Source organism: Myotis daubentonii, chromosome 2, assembly GCF_963259705.1.
Source record: "Myotis daubentonii chromosome 2, mMyoDau2.1, whole genome shotgun sequence".
NCBI classification, from domain to species: Eukaryota; Metazoa; Chordata; class Mammalia; order Chiroptera; family Vespertilionidae; genus Myotis; species Myotis daubentonii.
The window spans coordinates 93,729,025-93,741,895 of NC_081841.1; the positions used below are offsets into that span (position 1 = coordinate 93,729,025).

Below are 12,871 nucleotides of genomic sequence, written 5' to 3' on the forward strand. Positions count from 1 at the left end.
TTATACAAATATAGAAAGCTGAGAGGAGTCTAGTTTGAGAAAGTTCTGGGAGTTTTAATTGACTCAGACTTATCAATAGTGTGGTGCCCCTGCTACAAAATAAATTCAGTGTGTGCTGGTAGAGTCAGTGCTGTCTGAGATATCTGGACTCTGCTACTAATTCCTACCAACATTATAAAGTAGAAGGGATCCAGAAGATTCTTGTCAACTAAGGGCTGTCCAGGATGGAAAAAGAAAGGCCATGCTGAGTGAGGAATAGCTGATAGAATCCTAATAATAAAGAGCTAATATGCAAATGATCATCATGCCCTCATGCTGTCATGCCATAACGTCTCAGACACTCAACACTGTGGAGAGAGGAATGGGGACCAGCCAGGCACCAATGAGTTCGCGACAGAGGAGTGGGGACCAGCCAGGCTGTGGCCCAGGAGAGGGACAAGCCGCCTGCCCTGTGGTCCCAAGTGCCAGCGGCTGCACCTGCACCTGCGGCCAGGAGAGGGACAAGCCACACATCCCACGGTTCCGGGCGCCAGTGGCTGTGCCTGTGCCTGCAGCCCGGGAGAGGGACAAGCCACCCGCCCCACAGTCCCGGGCTCCTGTGGCTACAGCCCAGGTGAAACCACCTGCCCACGGTCCCCTGTGGCTGCGGCCAGCTTGGGTGAAGCCGGCCCAGGTTCTGGATGTCTGTGGCCAGCCAGAGGGAGGGAAGCCTGGGTCCTGGGTGTGGGGTGAGGCAGAGGTGGTTAGGGGCAATCAGGCCAGTAGGGGAGCAGTTAGGGGCAATCAGGCAGGCAGGCAGAGGTGGTTAAGGGTGATCAGGCAGGCAGGCAGGCGAGCGGTTAGGAGCCAGCAGTCCTGGATTGTGAGAGGCAGTCAGACATCCCCCAAGGGGTCCCAGATTGGAGAGGATACACCCCCCCATGCACGAATTTTGTGTACTGGGCCTCTAGTCTATATATATAAAAGGCTAATATGCAAAGTGTCCCCTTGGGACTTCAGCCGGGAGTTTGATTGCTCGCTATGACATGCGCTGACCACCAGGGAGCGACATGGAACAAAGGAAGGCCCCAGCCGGCAGCCAAAGGCCCTGATCAACCCTGTTCACCAGCCAGGCCTAGGGACCCTACCCGTGCACGAATTTTGTTCACTGGGCCTCTAGTGGTGTATATTTAACCTAGAAAAGAAAGCCAAGGTCAGTGTTCATAGTTAATTTTGGATATTTTCAGAGTGGTTTTGTATAAGAATATTTGAATTGTTCTGTGTTCAAAACAGAAAAACTAAGACAAATCAATAGAAGTAATAAGAAGGCAGATTTTGGTTCAGTACAGTGGGGCCTTGACTTACGAGTGTCCCGACTAACGAGTTTTTTAAGATACAAGCCGTCTCTCGGCCGATTTTTTTCTTTGAGTTGCGAACTAAAATTCGGGTTACGAGCCAGCTTCAGATACCCCACCGCTAGTTGGCGCAGCGAACGTCACAGTGAACGCCACAACATCAGCCCAGCATCATGTGTCTCACTCATTCACTGTTGATTTGACATACGAGTAATTTGAGTTACGAGCTCCGTCACGGAATGAATTAAACTCGTAAGTCAAGGCCCCATTGTATTAGGATGGACATACTGTCTCACAATTACAGCTGATTGCAGATAGGTTGTGCTGTGTTGCAAAGCTTTGAGCACTTGACCCTGGTCTGAATTGAAGCAGCTGTTAAATAGCTATTTAGAGATATAATGGGGGAGGGATTCTTTTTCATTTTTAAATTGTTTTTATGAAATGTTTTTAAAATGAAAATGCAGCAGAGAGTTTACAGACACCTGTGTACCTACCAATCAAATTTAACATTTTAATATTTGTCACATTTTCTTTTTCTTTGTAGCAGTTTTGTTTTTCTTTTTAAGATATAAAGCATTACAGATACAGGTGAAGTGTTTACCCCAATCCCATCCTGTTTTCTTTCTTCCTCATGAGGTTGGTGCGATACCTTCTTGTCCATATCTTTATATTCTTTATTACCTATACATGTATACTTATACAACACTAGGGGCCCGGTGCACGAAATTCGTGCACTGGGTGTGTGGGGGGGGGAGTGTCCCTCAGTCCAGCCTGCCCCCTCTCACATACTGGGAGCCCTCAGGCATTGACCCCCATCACCCTCCAATCGCAGGATCGGCCCCCTGCCCAGGCCTGACGCCTCTGACAGAGGTGTCAGGCCTGGGCAGGGGACCCTCATTTCCCCCCATCACTGGTTCTGCCCCCAGCCCAGGCCTGATGCCTCTGGCCCAGGCATCAGACCTGGGCAGGGGACCCCCAGACCCCTCCAATTGCTGGCTCTGCCCCTTGCCCAGGCCTGATGCCTCGGCCAGAGGCATAGACCCCCATCACCCTCCGATTGCCTGATCGGCCCCTTGCCCAGGCCTGACGCCTCCGCCAGAGATGTCAGGCTTGGACAGGGGACCCCCATCTCCCCCCAATCACTGGCTCTGGCCCCCGCCCAGGCCTGAGGCCTCTGGCCCAGGAATCATGCCTGGGCAGGGGACCCCCATCTCCCTCTGATCGCTTGCTCCACCCCCCGCCCAAGCCTGACGCCTCTGACCCAGGCTTCAGGCCTGGGCAAGGGGACCATCATATCCCCTCAATCCCCGGCTCCACCCCCCACCCAGGCCTGATGCCTCGGCCAGAGGAGTTGACCCTCATACCCGCCGATCACCAATCACCGGATCAGCCCCTTGACCAGGCCTGAGGCCTCCGGCTGAGGTGTCAGGCCTGGGCAGGGGACCCCCAGTTCCCTGCGGTTGCAGACTCCGCCCCTGCCCAGGCCTAACACCTCTGGCCTAGGCGTCCGGCCCGGGCAGCGGGGACCTGCAGTCGCAGCGGCCCCACGATCGTGGGCTCCACTTTAGGCCCAGGCAAGGGACCCCTAGCTCCCGGGACTGCCAGCTTCGACCGTGCCCAGCTCCCATGGCTGGCTCCACCCTTACTTCCTGCTATCACTGGCCAGGGCGGCAAAGGCACCTGATTCTCCGATCATGGCTGGGGGCAAGGCCCCCCGGCTCTTAGCTCCCCCCTGGGTTTCCGATCACTGTCAGTGGCAGGGGGCTTCTTCCTGCTTTCCCTTTCGCCTCCCTGCATTGTACCTACATATGCAAATTAACCGCCATCTTGTTGGCAGTTAACTGCCAATCTTAGTTGGCAGTTAATTTGCATATAGCCCTGATTAGCCAATGAAAAGGGTAGCGTCATACGCCAATTACCATTTTTCTCTTTTATTAGTGTAGATACAGTATTATTTTGAGTCATATGCCTTTTTTTGCAACATTCTTTTTACATTCAACATTATTTTGCAAGAGTTATTTGTTAATACATGTAAGTCTAGTTTATTACTTTTAACTTTCATGTATAAATAATTATTTACTCATTTTTCTATGAAAGATTTTTAAGCTGTTTTCAGTTTGTTTGTATGTTTTTTACTGTTACAGTCAGCCCTATATTGTTAAAAGAGATTTGTCCATTGGGAAGAGGTTGAACTGGTTGACTTAATTCAGTTTAATTCAACCAGTATTTTCTAATCTCTGAGGATAAAAAGATTAAGGCATAGTCCCTGCTCAAGGAATTCACTGTTTAAAGACTCTGAACTTTGTATTATTTAATTGTTTAAAGTGCCATTTTTAGGCATCTGTAAAACTTGGCTGGTTTAGGCAATCACCTTTTTAATAATGGAGCATCATCTGACATATCTATAGTTTTGAGTGTAATTTTCAACCTTAAGTCTCAATGCTAACTAATAATTTTTGATGAGATGACTTATGTGTCCAAGAGCATTTGAGATTCTTCTTCAGAGCTGCTTTGTCCATTTATGATTTATGTTAAAGAAGGTTTTCTGGTTCATGTTTTCTACTGAATTTTTCTCTTTGAAAAATTAATAACTGCCACTTATGGTATATTTCTGTGTATTTTATGTCTGTGTGTATTGTGTTTTTAGGAAAAAGGCTCAACTAAAAAAAAAAAGCGGTGTGCCTCAGATTAATGAACAAATGCTGTTTCATGGTACCAGCAGTGAATTTGTGGAAGCAATTTGCATTCATAACTTTGATTGGAGGATAAACGGTATACATGGTGCGCTCTTTGGAAAAGGTAATTATCAGAATTCCAGGTTCGATTCAGGTCCTAGGAGCAAATCTCCTCTCTTTAGAGATAATTGACTGTTCTGTAATTCAGGGGTTTGACAGTTATTAAGTTAAAAGTTATGTACGAGGTTCCCAGCACACCCTCAGAGGTTCTGAGCTACAGAAAAGCCACCTCCTGCATGTACAAGACAGAAGTAAGACCTTTATACCCTGCCGGGTTAGATCACGCCCCGCTCCCAGTCATTCGCAGGACATCATGTCCATGTTCACTGATTTTTGCATTACATTTAATTTTCATGTATAAGTCCTTTGCTTGGATAAAACTAAAACTTTTATGTCAGATAAAGAGAGAACTATCAAATAAATTAATGTACATTGTGCACAGGTCTAGGTACTAGTATTTTTTGTTTTTTTAGAAAAAGATAGGTAAGAATATTAATGAGCAATAAAGAATAATGGGGGAAATCCTCACCTTTTTCCTAATGTCATGAAAGTCCAAGTTCTCCAATTTATGCCCACTACCCAAGCAAATTAAGGAGAGAGATGAGGGGGAAAGGGAAGGGATGAACATTTATTTTGCTGGTTCTTGCTTTGTACCTTACTTCCATCAAGAGAACTGACTACCATTTAGGATTAGGGTGTGCTCTATTTTTAAAAATTAAATACATTTTAAAAATAACTACCAAAAAGTCCATTTTATTTATTTAACTGTAAGAGGATCAGAAAAGTGTTACATTAATCCCATCAGTACTGGGTAATACAAGACATTGAAATTACTTTTCAAAAATTTGTAGAGTAAGTGTCCCCATAATGATGTCAGTCCTCCCAAGAGTCAGATGCTTTACTGAGTTTTCCCAAATAGGCAATGAACCAGTGAAATTGTTCTGTTGGGTGGTCGGATGTGAACAGCATTGCACGCTCGGGACATAGAGTTCTATTATTTCCAGACATATCATTGGATTGTTGCTCTGTATCATGGAAATGCGGTACCTGGGGTTTGAAATCATCTCTGTAGACCAGCAGTTCCCACTGTGCTCTCCAGGGCTTCAGTGGCTGCTGTATAGGGAAGCGGGGGAGGAAAGCGGTGGAAGGACATAGAAATGGGAGGGAGTCCAAACAATTAAAACTCAGGTCCTGTCACACTTTTAATCACAGAAATAGTTTGTATCAGTCTCACATATTGGATTTCTTTGTAAGATTTTTTTTTGAAAACAAGTCTGGCACTACTTTTTGGTGCGGAGTGATGGAGTTGGTGGTGGGGACTGGTCCATACTAACAAATCTATCCCTATGGCAGTCTGAATCACAGCCATCCATAACAGATAAACTTCTGTTCTTAAAGATCTACATAGGAGGAAATTTCACATCTATTTCTGTTATACAATTCCATGTGTCTATTCCCCTAAACCATGGTCAGCTAACTGCGGCTCGCAAGCCACATGTTGGCTCTTTAGCCCCTTGAGTGTGGCTCTTCCTAAGCCTTAGGAGTACCCTAATTAAGTTAATAACAATGTACCTACCTATATAGTTTAAGTTTAAAAAATTGGGCTCTCAAAAGAAATTTCAATCGTTGTACTGTTGATATTTGGCTCTGTTGACTAATGAGTTTGCCGACCACTGCCCTAACAGAATGTTTTTTTCTTGTGTTTCATGTATTCTTCAGACTAGTCTTTAATCTTGGCTTTCTTTTTTCTTGGTTCTTTTTTTTTTAAGGAACCTATTTTGCTAGAGATGCTGCTTACTCCAGTCGCTTCTGCAAAGATGACATAAAACATGGAAACACATTCCAAATTCATGGTGTAAGCCTGCAAAATCGGCATCTGTTTAGAACATATAAATCGATGTTTCTCGCTCGAGTGCTGATTGGAGATTATATAAATGGAGACTCCAAATACATGCGACCTCCTTCCAAAGACGGTAGCTATGTGAACTTATATGACAGCTGTGTGGACGACACCTGGAATCCAAAGATCTTTGTGGTGTTTGATGCCAACCAGATCTATCCTGAGTACTTAATAGACTTTCATTGATCCAACTTACAAATCTCAGTGGTCAAGGAAGTTTATTCTTTCTTGCAGGAAGACTTGCTCTCATGTCATCTAGCCACTAATGTTAACTATCTGACACTTTTCAAACAGACATGAGAAAAAAAGTGGACTCCCTATAAAAAGACATACTGGCTTTATGGTTGGTTTTACTGTTGTTTTGTTTCTGCTAGTTGTTCACTGTCTTGTTTGTTAAAGATGGACACCATTGCCATTTTAACACCTTGCGGTGAAAGATACCACTCAAAGCTGATCAGCGGAGTCTCAGTTAGCATGGTCATTGAGAGTTATCAGAGTTTCTGTGTGTGTTATCGGGATGAACGTTTTCAGGCGAGATAGACTGATTCCTACATATGTTCGGAAAATAAGTTATAGACATAAGCTGGTTCCTTCAGAGGAACTGAACCTTTGTAAGTTGAATTCTGATGTTACTGTCCGCCAATCTACATGTTGCTTTGTTGGTCTTCTGAAACCTTGAAGCAGCCTGAGTATTCTTGAGAGAAGTAGGAAATAAGAAAATTATTTGCAGTCCTGCCAAACAAGCCAGAAGGAGAAAATCAAGGTAGAGTGCCCTGCTTCTGTCTGCCCAGGACGCAGGCTGCAGTCTCAGATTGCTCCTGTCACTCCGCTGTCTCCTGCATCTGAACTGACAAGTGCCGCAGCTGTCGTTAGCCTGCAGTTCATCCACCGAGGCTCTGGAATTCTTGTAACTGAGACTTGCTGCACAAGGTGTTTATTGCAGCTTTAAAGCAAAACTTTTATTTACTGTTTAAAACACATATTTTCCCTTTGTTTTGGGGTTCTGACAGTGATTACTTGTAAGGTATTTTTATCTGCTTCCCAACTACCACACACACACAGCTATTCAACAGTGATTTCTAAAATTCACTTCCGAGTTGTATTTCCCCATTTTGAATCATTGGATGCAAGGAACAAATCTGGTTTATTCCTTTCAGTAGCAATTGACAATCTGCTAACTCCCTTGAAAAGTTAGACAAAATTTATTATCATGTTTAATGGAAGTTTGTTTCCCTGTTCTTTCTGTTTTGCTATCCGATTCTAGGAGAAGTAATGTTGCAACAGCTTCCTGCCCTTAGAGGTATTCTGGCAGACTTTTACAACCTTGATTTTCAATAGTTCTACCTGGAAGAAAGAAAAAAAAAAGAACACTTGTATCAATCATTTTCAAGAAAACCTTCAATCTAATACTGAATTGTCTTCATTATCCTCACCCAGTTTTAGCTGAGAGTTAGTGAACACAATTTAACTTCTCAAGAAAAATCCAGTAAATGTTCATGTCTGTGTTGTTCAGTTCAGCCATTTGAGTTGGGAAGGCATCTAAGCATAATAAAAATGAAGAGTATGGAGCAAGATTAGGTTGGTAATTCTTTACCTACTATCTCCGCATTTATTATAGCCCAGAACACTCGTATTTGTGAGTCGAAAGTAAGTAGCACACAGGAAATTGCGTGTACTGGTATAATACCAATTAAAAGTAAATGACAGCAAAGATTTCCTGACTCAGATATGCGGACTAGCAGCCACTTTTGATGAAGTGCTGTGAATATTTAGAAAGCATATATTTTAGAAACAGTCAGAAATCATCATGGAAATAACTGAGAAAAAGTCTGCAGGCTGCCTTGGGAGTGGTAGTACACCATTGCTCTAGCCCTGTTCACAAAGAACTTCCTTAGAGACATTAGGAATTTAGATTTTTGAAAATCTTTTGTGCTATTTATTTTTACACACCAAAATGTTTACATAGTCTGCAACATGGCTGTCTTTTTTTTTTTTTCCTGATTTAACATGATTTCCTCTCCCATCACTTGACTGGAATAACTATTATAATGTCTGGGGGTTATTTTTCATTTAGACATGTGCAGATTTCATCTCTGGGTGACTAAGAGCCCAGAGCTGAGATGTGCAAGGCAATCTGTGTGAACTTAATTAGTTGGCTCATCTGTAGGAAGCAGAGTGCACTGCAGTAGACATTGTAAGAAAGAACTATTTGAGAATCTACTGTTAACTCTCCTTTTACAAGAAAGAGCCAATTGAGATCATTTTTTTAATGTGACAGCATTGAGTTAATTGACACTAAAATTCAGTTTCTCTCTATTGATCAGTAGATTGAGTTGAGAATCATGGTATCAGTATGTTATACATGCTGGTCTGGACCCATCCACTTGTCACCTTTTCTTCTTGGCATCACATGGTAGGCGTGGGCGAGGGAAGAGAAGCCACTCCAGGTTAAAGAATCAGTGATTTAAAATATTCTACATTGAATGAATCCCAGCTGATAGTGACCTTTCTTTTTCACTTTGGTGATATCAGCCTCAGGGCAAAAAAAAAATGTGTTTATAAAGAAAGTTTCATAAATCTTGCTGTTATGAACAGGAAGGTTTTTGTACTAGTGTGACTTTCATCTCTCCACTGTGGTGACGATGGTAAAGAATTTGGAGCCATTTTTGATATGTGAAAATATTGTTTTTACATGTGGTGATTAAAGCTCTCCATCACAGGCCTTGGTTGTCTGTGTATGCCACATACTTGTTTCTGTGATTTCTGTGTCTCATCTCCACCATTCGTTATTTAAGCCTAAATTTTCAGCTCAAATGAAAGGAGTTTATTGCTTGTACCTCTGTGTAACCCACGCACAGATGGGTAAAGTCTCTTGTTCTCAGTTTGCATTACCCTAATCAGATAACCTGTGAGGAAAATTACCTGTTCTGTGCTGTTGAAAATTTCAAAACAGACCAAGGGCTAATGCCTGTGGCCGCACCTTTCCTCAGCGCGCTCCCTGCGCCATCCTGCCTCCAACCAGCCCCTCCCAGCATGTTCACAGTAATTTCACTTCATCTTTAAGCTTCTATTGGCAAAAAGGAAGGTATCAAAAGATATCTTAATTTTAAAGCTGAGAGAAATGAGAAACCGAATGATCAAGGCTCACCTGTGGAAACAAATCAAGTTTTACATCTACTAAAATCATGTCCCACTCTGTCTAAATGTTGGGCTATAATTGTTATGGAAATTCAGTTGAGCTCTGACTGATGATGCAGAAATGTGACATGTTTATAAGTTTTGTTTCTAGCCATCCGGTGTTGGAGATCCCCTCCCAGGTCTCAGGAACAGCACTGGAAACCGTCTCCCAGGTCCTCGGTGTGCTTTGTCCCAGATTGTCCTCCCTCCATGGGAAGGATGTTTGTGTTGTTTTCAATAAACATATTGCTTGAAACAGAGAGAGTCCATTTCTAGATGAAATTATGGGTTTTGTTCTTGTAAAAGAGAAAATTAAAGGGAAATGAAGATTAGCCAGGAAAGGAAAAACAAGCCTTCTAAAAAATTATGTTTGATTCGAAACTGTAGCAAAGGGATTGTATTTATTTTTAGCCCTTTGTGCTAATATACAGGAAGAGGTTTGGTGAAAAGAGCCGCCCTGCCGCACTTCCTATGAATAATTTTATGATGTTGCTTGGGGCAACGGTGATGGAAGAAATGAATGTTTCAAAGAAATATGAAGTACATGATTCTTTTTAAAAAAATTTATTGATTTCAGAGAGGAAGGGAGAGGGAAAGAGAGAAACATCAATGATGAGAGAATCGTTAATCAGCTGCCTCCTGCACACTCTACAATGGGATCGAGCCCAAAACACAGGCATGTGCCCTGACGGGAATCGAACCGTGACCTCCCGGTTCATAGGTTGATGCTCAACCATTGAGCCACGCTGGCCAGGCCAAGTACATGATTCTCTGTGGGCTTCCTGGTTGGTGTGAGTAATAAATATAGGAGAGGTGAGCCCTATGTATTTAGGAAAGACATTCAGAGTTCATCCATTAACCTTCACTTTTTTGCAGAGGTAGTTGACTTCTCATGTTTTTCAAAAACTCCAGGCTTTGGTAGGTTGTGCAGTCTCTCTCTGCCCTGCCCCTTCCTGTACTGAACTTTATTTGATAAAAAGATGACTTCTTTAGCTTTGGCTGATGTGGCTCAGTTGGTTGGGCATCATCCCGTGCACTGAAAGGTTGTCGGTTCGATTCCCGGTCAGGGCACATGCCCAGGTTGCTGCAGGCTCCGTGTTTCTCTCCCTCTCATTGTCTCTCTAAAAATCAATAGAAAGTTTTAAAAAAATATGTCTTATTTATTTCTAGCACCCAGACAAGAACTTCCTTGCTATAACTGAGCTCAGTCTCTTGCTGTAAGACTGTAGAATGCATTTTCTCAGCTCTAATTGCTTGGCTATCATTCTTTAGCACTGTAGGCTAAGAACCTGGCTTTGATTTGAACTTTCTCGTTGTGTGGCTGTGTATCTAAGAATTTAGCATCAGTCTTATTTATTTTTAAGTGGCTTCTCATGAGATTGGAACATAGGATTATGCCAAAGACATTGGTGTTTTCTGCAGCTGAAAAGCCTTATTGTGTCCTCTCCTGAGAGGTTATACAATATGCTGATGCTGATTCTGGCTCATGCTAACTTCACTTTGGTAAGCTGGTTTAGGGGAGTCACAATCAGAATTTAATTCAAATTATTTTTGCAGTATCCTATATAATAAAAGCATAGTCTGCAAATTGTCCCCTCGGCCAGGAGTTCATCCGGGAGTTTGACCAGGGGGCAGGTCCGGCCGGGGGAAGGGAGGGAGTACCCGGCCAGCAGCCAGCAACCAGCAGCTGCTAGGAACCCTACCAGTGCAGGAATTTTGTGCACCAGGCCTCTAATTAATTATAAATACAGATTGCCCTTCTTGTGTTTTCCTGTTCCTTTTTAGAAAATATCCTTTCCTGAAGGGCTCATTTCAGTTTAATGTCTCCTAGATAACATGTAGTATCTGCAGGCATTATATAAGTCCACATTTGATTAACATTCTTAGAGAATCAGTATTGAAGTCCATTTCCTCTTATCCTTTTAAGAAGAGCAAGGACCATTTTTGGAGTTGCTGAATCGGAGTTTTCTGGCTTTGCTGTTTGATTTAGTGTGACCTTGGATAACTCACTGGGGGGGGGGGGGGAAGGTAAGGTTTACTTTTCAGAAGGTGAAGTTTATGAAGGACTGATCAGACTATTGTTAAAAGAAAAAGACCTGAAAGATTTCTAGGTTTCAACATCTGGTCTGACTGATGACAATTTTTGAATTTGGGTCAAGAAATACACTAGAGCAAGGATCATGATGCATTAGGAAGCAAGAGTTTGGAACAGGAAGAAAAAAATTGACCTGGTTCTCCCCAAATCTCTACCACCCATCAAGGTGGCAACTCTGAGTTCCTGCAGTGTGCCAGTCCAACAGGGCCCTGACCTCGTGAACTTGAAGTCTAGCAGGTAGGGGCAGATGCTGAGCTGAACAAGAATAATAGGTTTAACAGAGAGGAAGTTCAGGCCAGTATGAGTGCCTGTGATGAAGGGATCAACCTATCCTAAGGGATCAGAGAAGGCTTCCCTTGGAAGTGACACGTGGCTGTGGAGACCTGAAAGATGAGTGACGGTGAAGGGTTGATTTTAGTCCCCCTGGCTACACCCAGCTAATGCCACACAGGCTTTGGGGAGATGAGAAAAACTAGGTGTGGGGTGGAGGCAGATTGGAGCATTTTTTTTAATCATTAAAATTAAGGTAACAGAATCAAAGCCACCTAAAGAACCAGAGTGCTAACCCTACTCCTGCACCTGGCCCTGCGGGTCAGTGTTAAGGGAACCAGGACCAGCGCTGAAGGGTATGTGGAAAGAGGAGCATGGATTATGTCGATTTTTATACAATTTACTGAGAGAATCAAGATGCTTGTTACATAGAGGTATCCATCACCCCTGCTGCCTGCCCTCAGAACACAAGCTCACAGACCTCTCACACCTTCCAAGTCCTATTTATCGGAAACCTGGGCTTGGGAGTCAGATGACCACATGGCATCCTGGCACCCCCACTTACCAGCTGTCTGCATTTGAGGCTACTCTCTGTGCTTTACTTTCCTCGTCTGTAAATAAGAATAATGATAATATGCACCTCCTGTGATGAAATACTGCCTGTAAAAACACAGAGTTAAGTCTCAGTAAATGTTAGTAGTAATAAGTAAGACCACTTTTAGGAAGTGTTGTGTAACTAATACAGCCCTCACAGACCTGGGATTTTTATAGAATTCACTCTTCACTGGAGTTAAGAGCATACTTTTTTCCCCCTTAGCATTTACTTGGTCAATGCCCTTTAGCCAAAGACTACAAGAGCAGCCTGTAGTTAAGTGGATTTTAGTGAGGGAGAGCACAATCCGTGGGGAACTATGGAGTATGTTAGTAAAGGAGTTAGAAAGAACTTCCTATAGGATTTGCGTTAGGGTTAGGTCCGTGGTCAGCAAACTGTGGCTCGCGAGCCACATGCAGCTCTTTGGCCCCTTGAGTGTGGCTCTTCCTAAGCCTTAGTAGTACCCTAATTAAGTTAATAACAATGTACTTATCTATATAGTTTAAGTTTAAAAAATTTGGCTCTCAAAAGAAATTTCAATCGTTGTACTGTTGATATTTGGCTCTGTTGACTAATGCGTTTGCCGAACACTGGGTTAGGTGATTGGGGAGCATCTAAGGAAATGGGGTTTTGCCTTAGACTGGGAACTGTCAAAAGCAGGGCAAGTCTCTGACTGGGCATCTCAGTCTGTGGAAGAAGGACTAGCAGAGGAGGAACTGCCCCTTGTAAAGAGGCAGCAGGCACTCGCTTAGGCTGAGCTGGGCTGCT

General features: G+C 43.3%; 1 protein-coding gene across 2 annotated transcripts in view; it reads left to right on the top strand.

Moving 5' to 3' along the window:
- Positions 1–8,690, top strand: part of PARP11 (poly(ADP-ribose) polymerase family member 11) — a 61,543-nt gene extending 52,853 nt beyond the window's left edge. For both annotated transcript variants that reach the window (XM_059683840.1, XM_059683841.1), the window contains 2 exons: positions 3,982–4,133; positions 5,839–8,690. In XM_059683840.1, the coding sequence (XP_059539823.1) occupies positions 3,982–4,133; positions 5,839–6,155 (469 nt within the window). In that variant the 3' untranslated portion in view covers positions 6,156–8,690. The remainder of the gene's footprint in view (positions 1–3,981; positions 4,134–5,838) is intronic.
- The last annotated feature ends 4,181 nt before the right edge of the window (positions 8,691–12,871 follow it).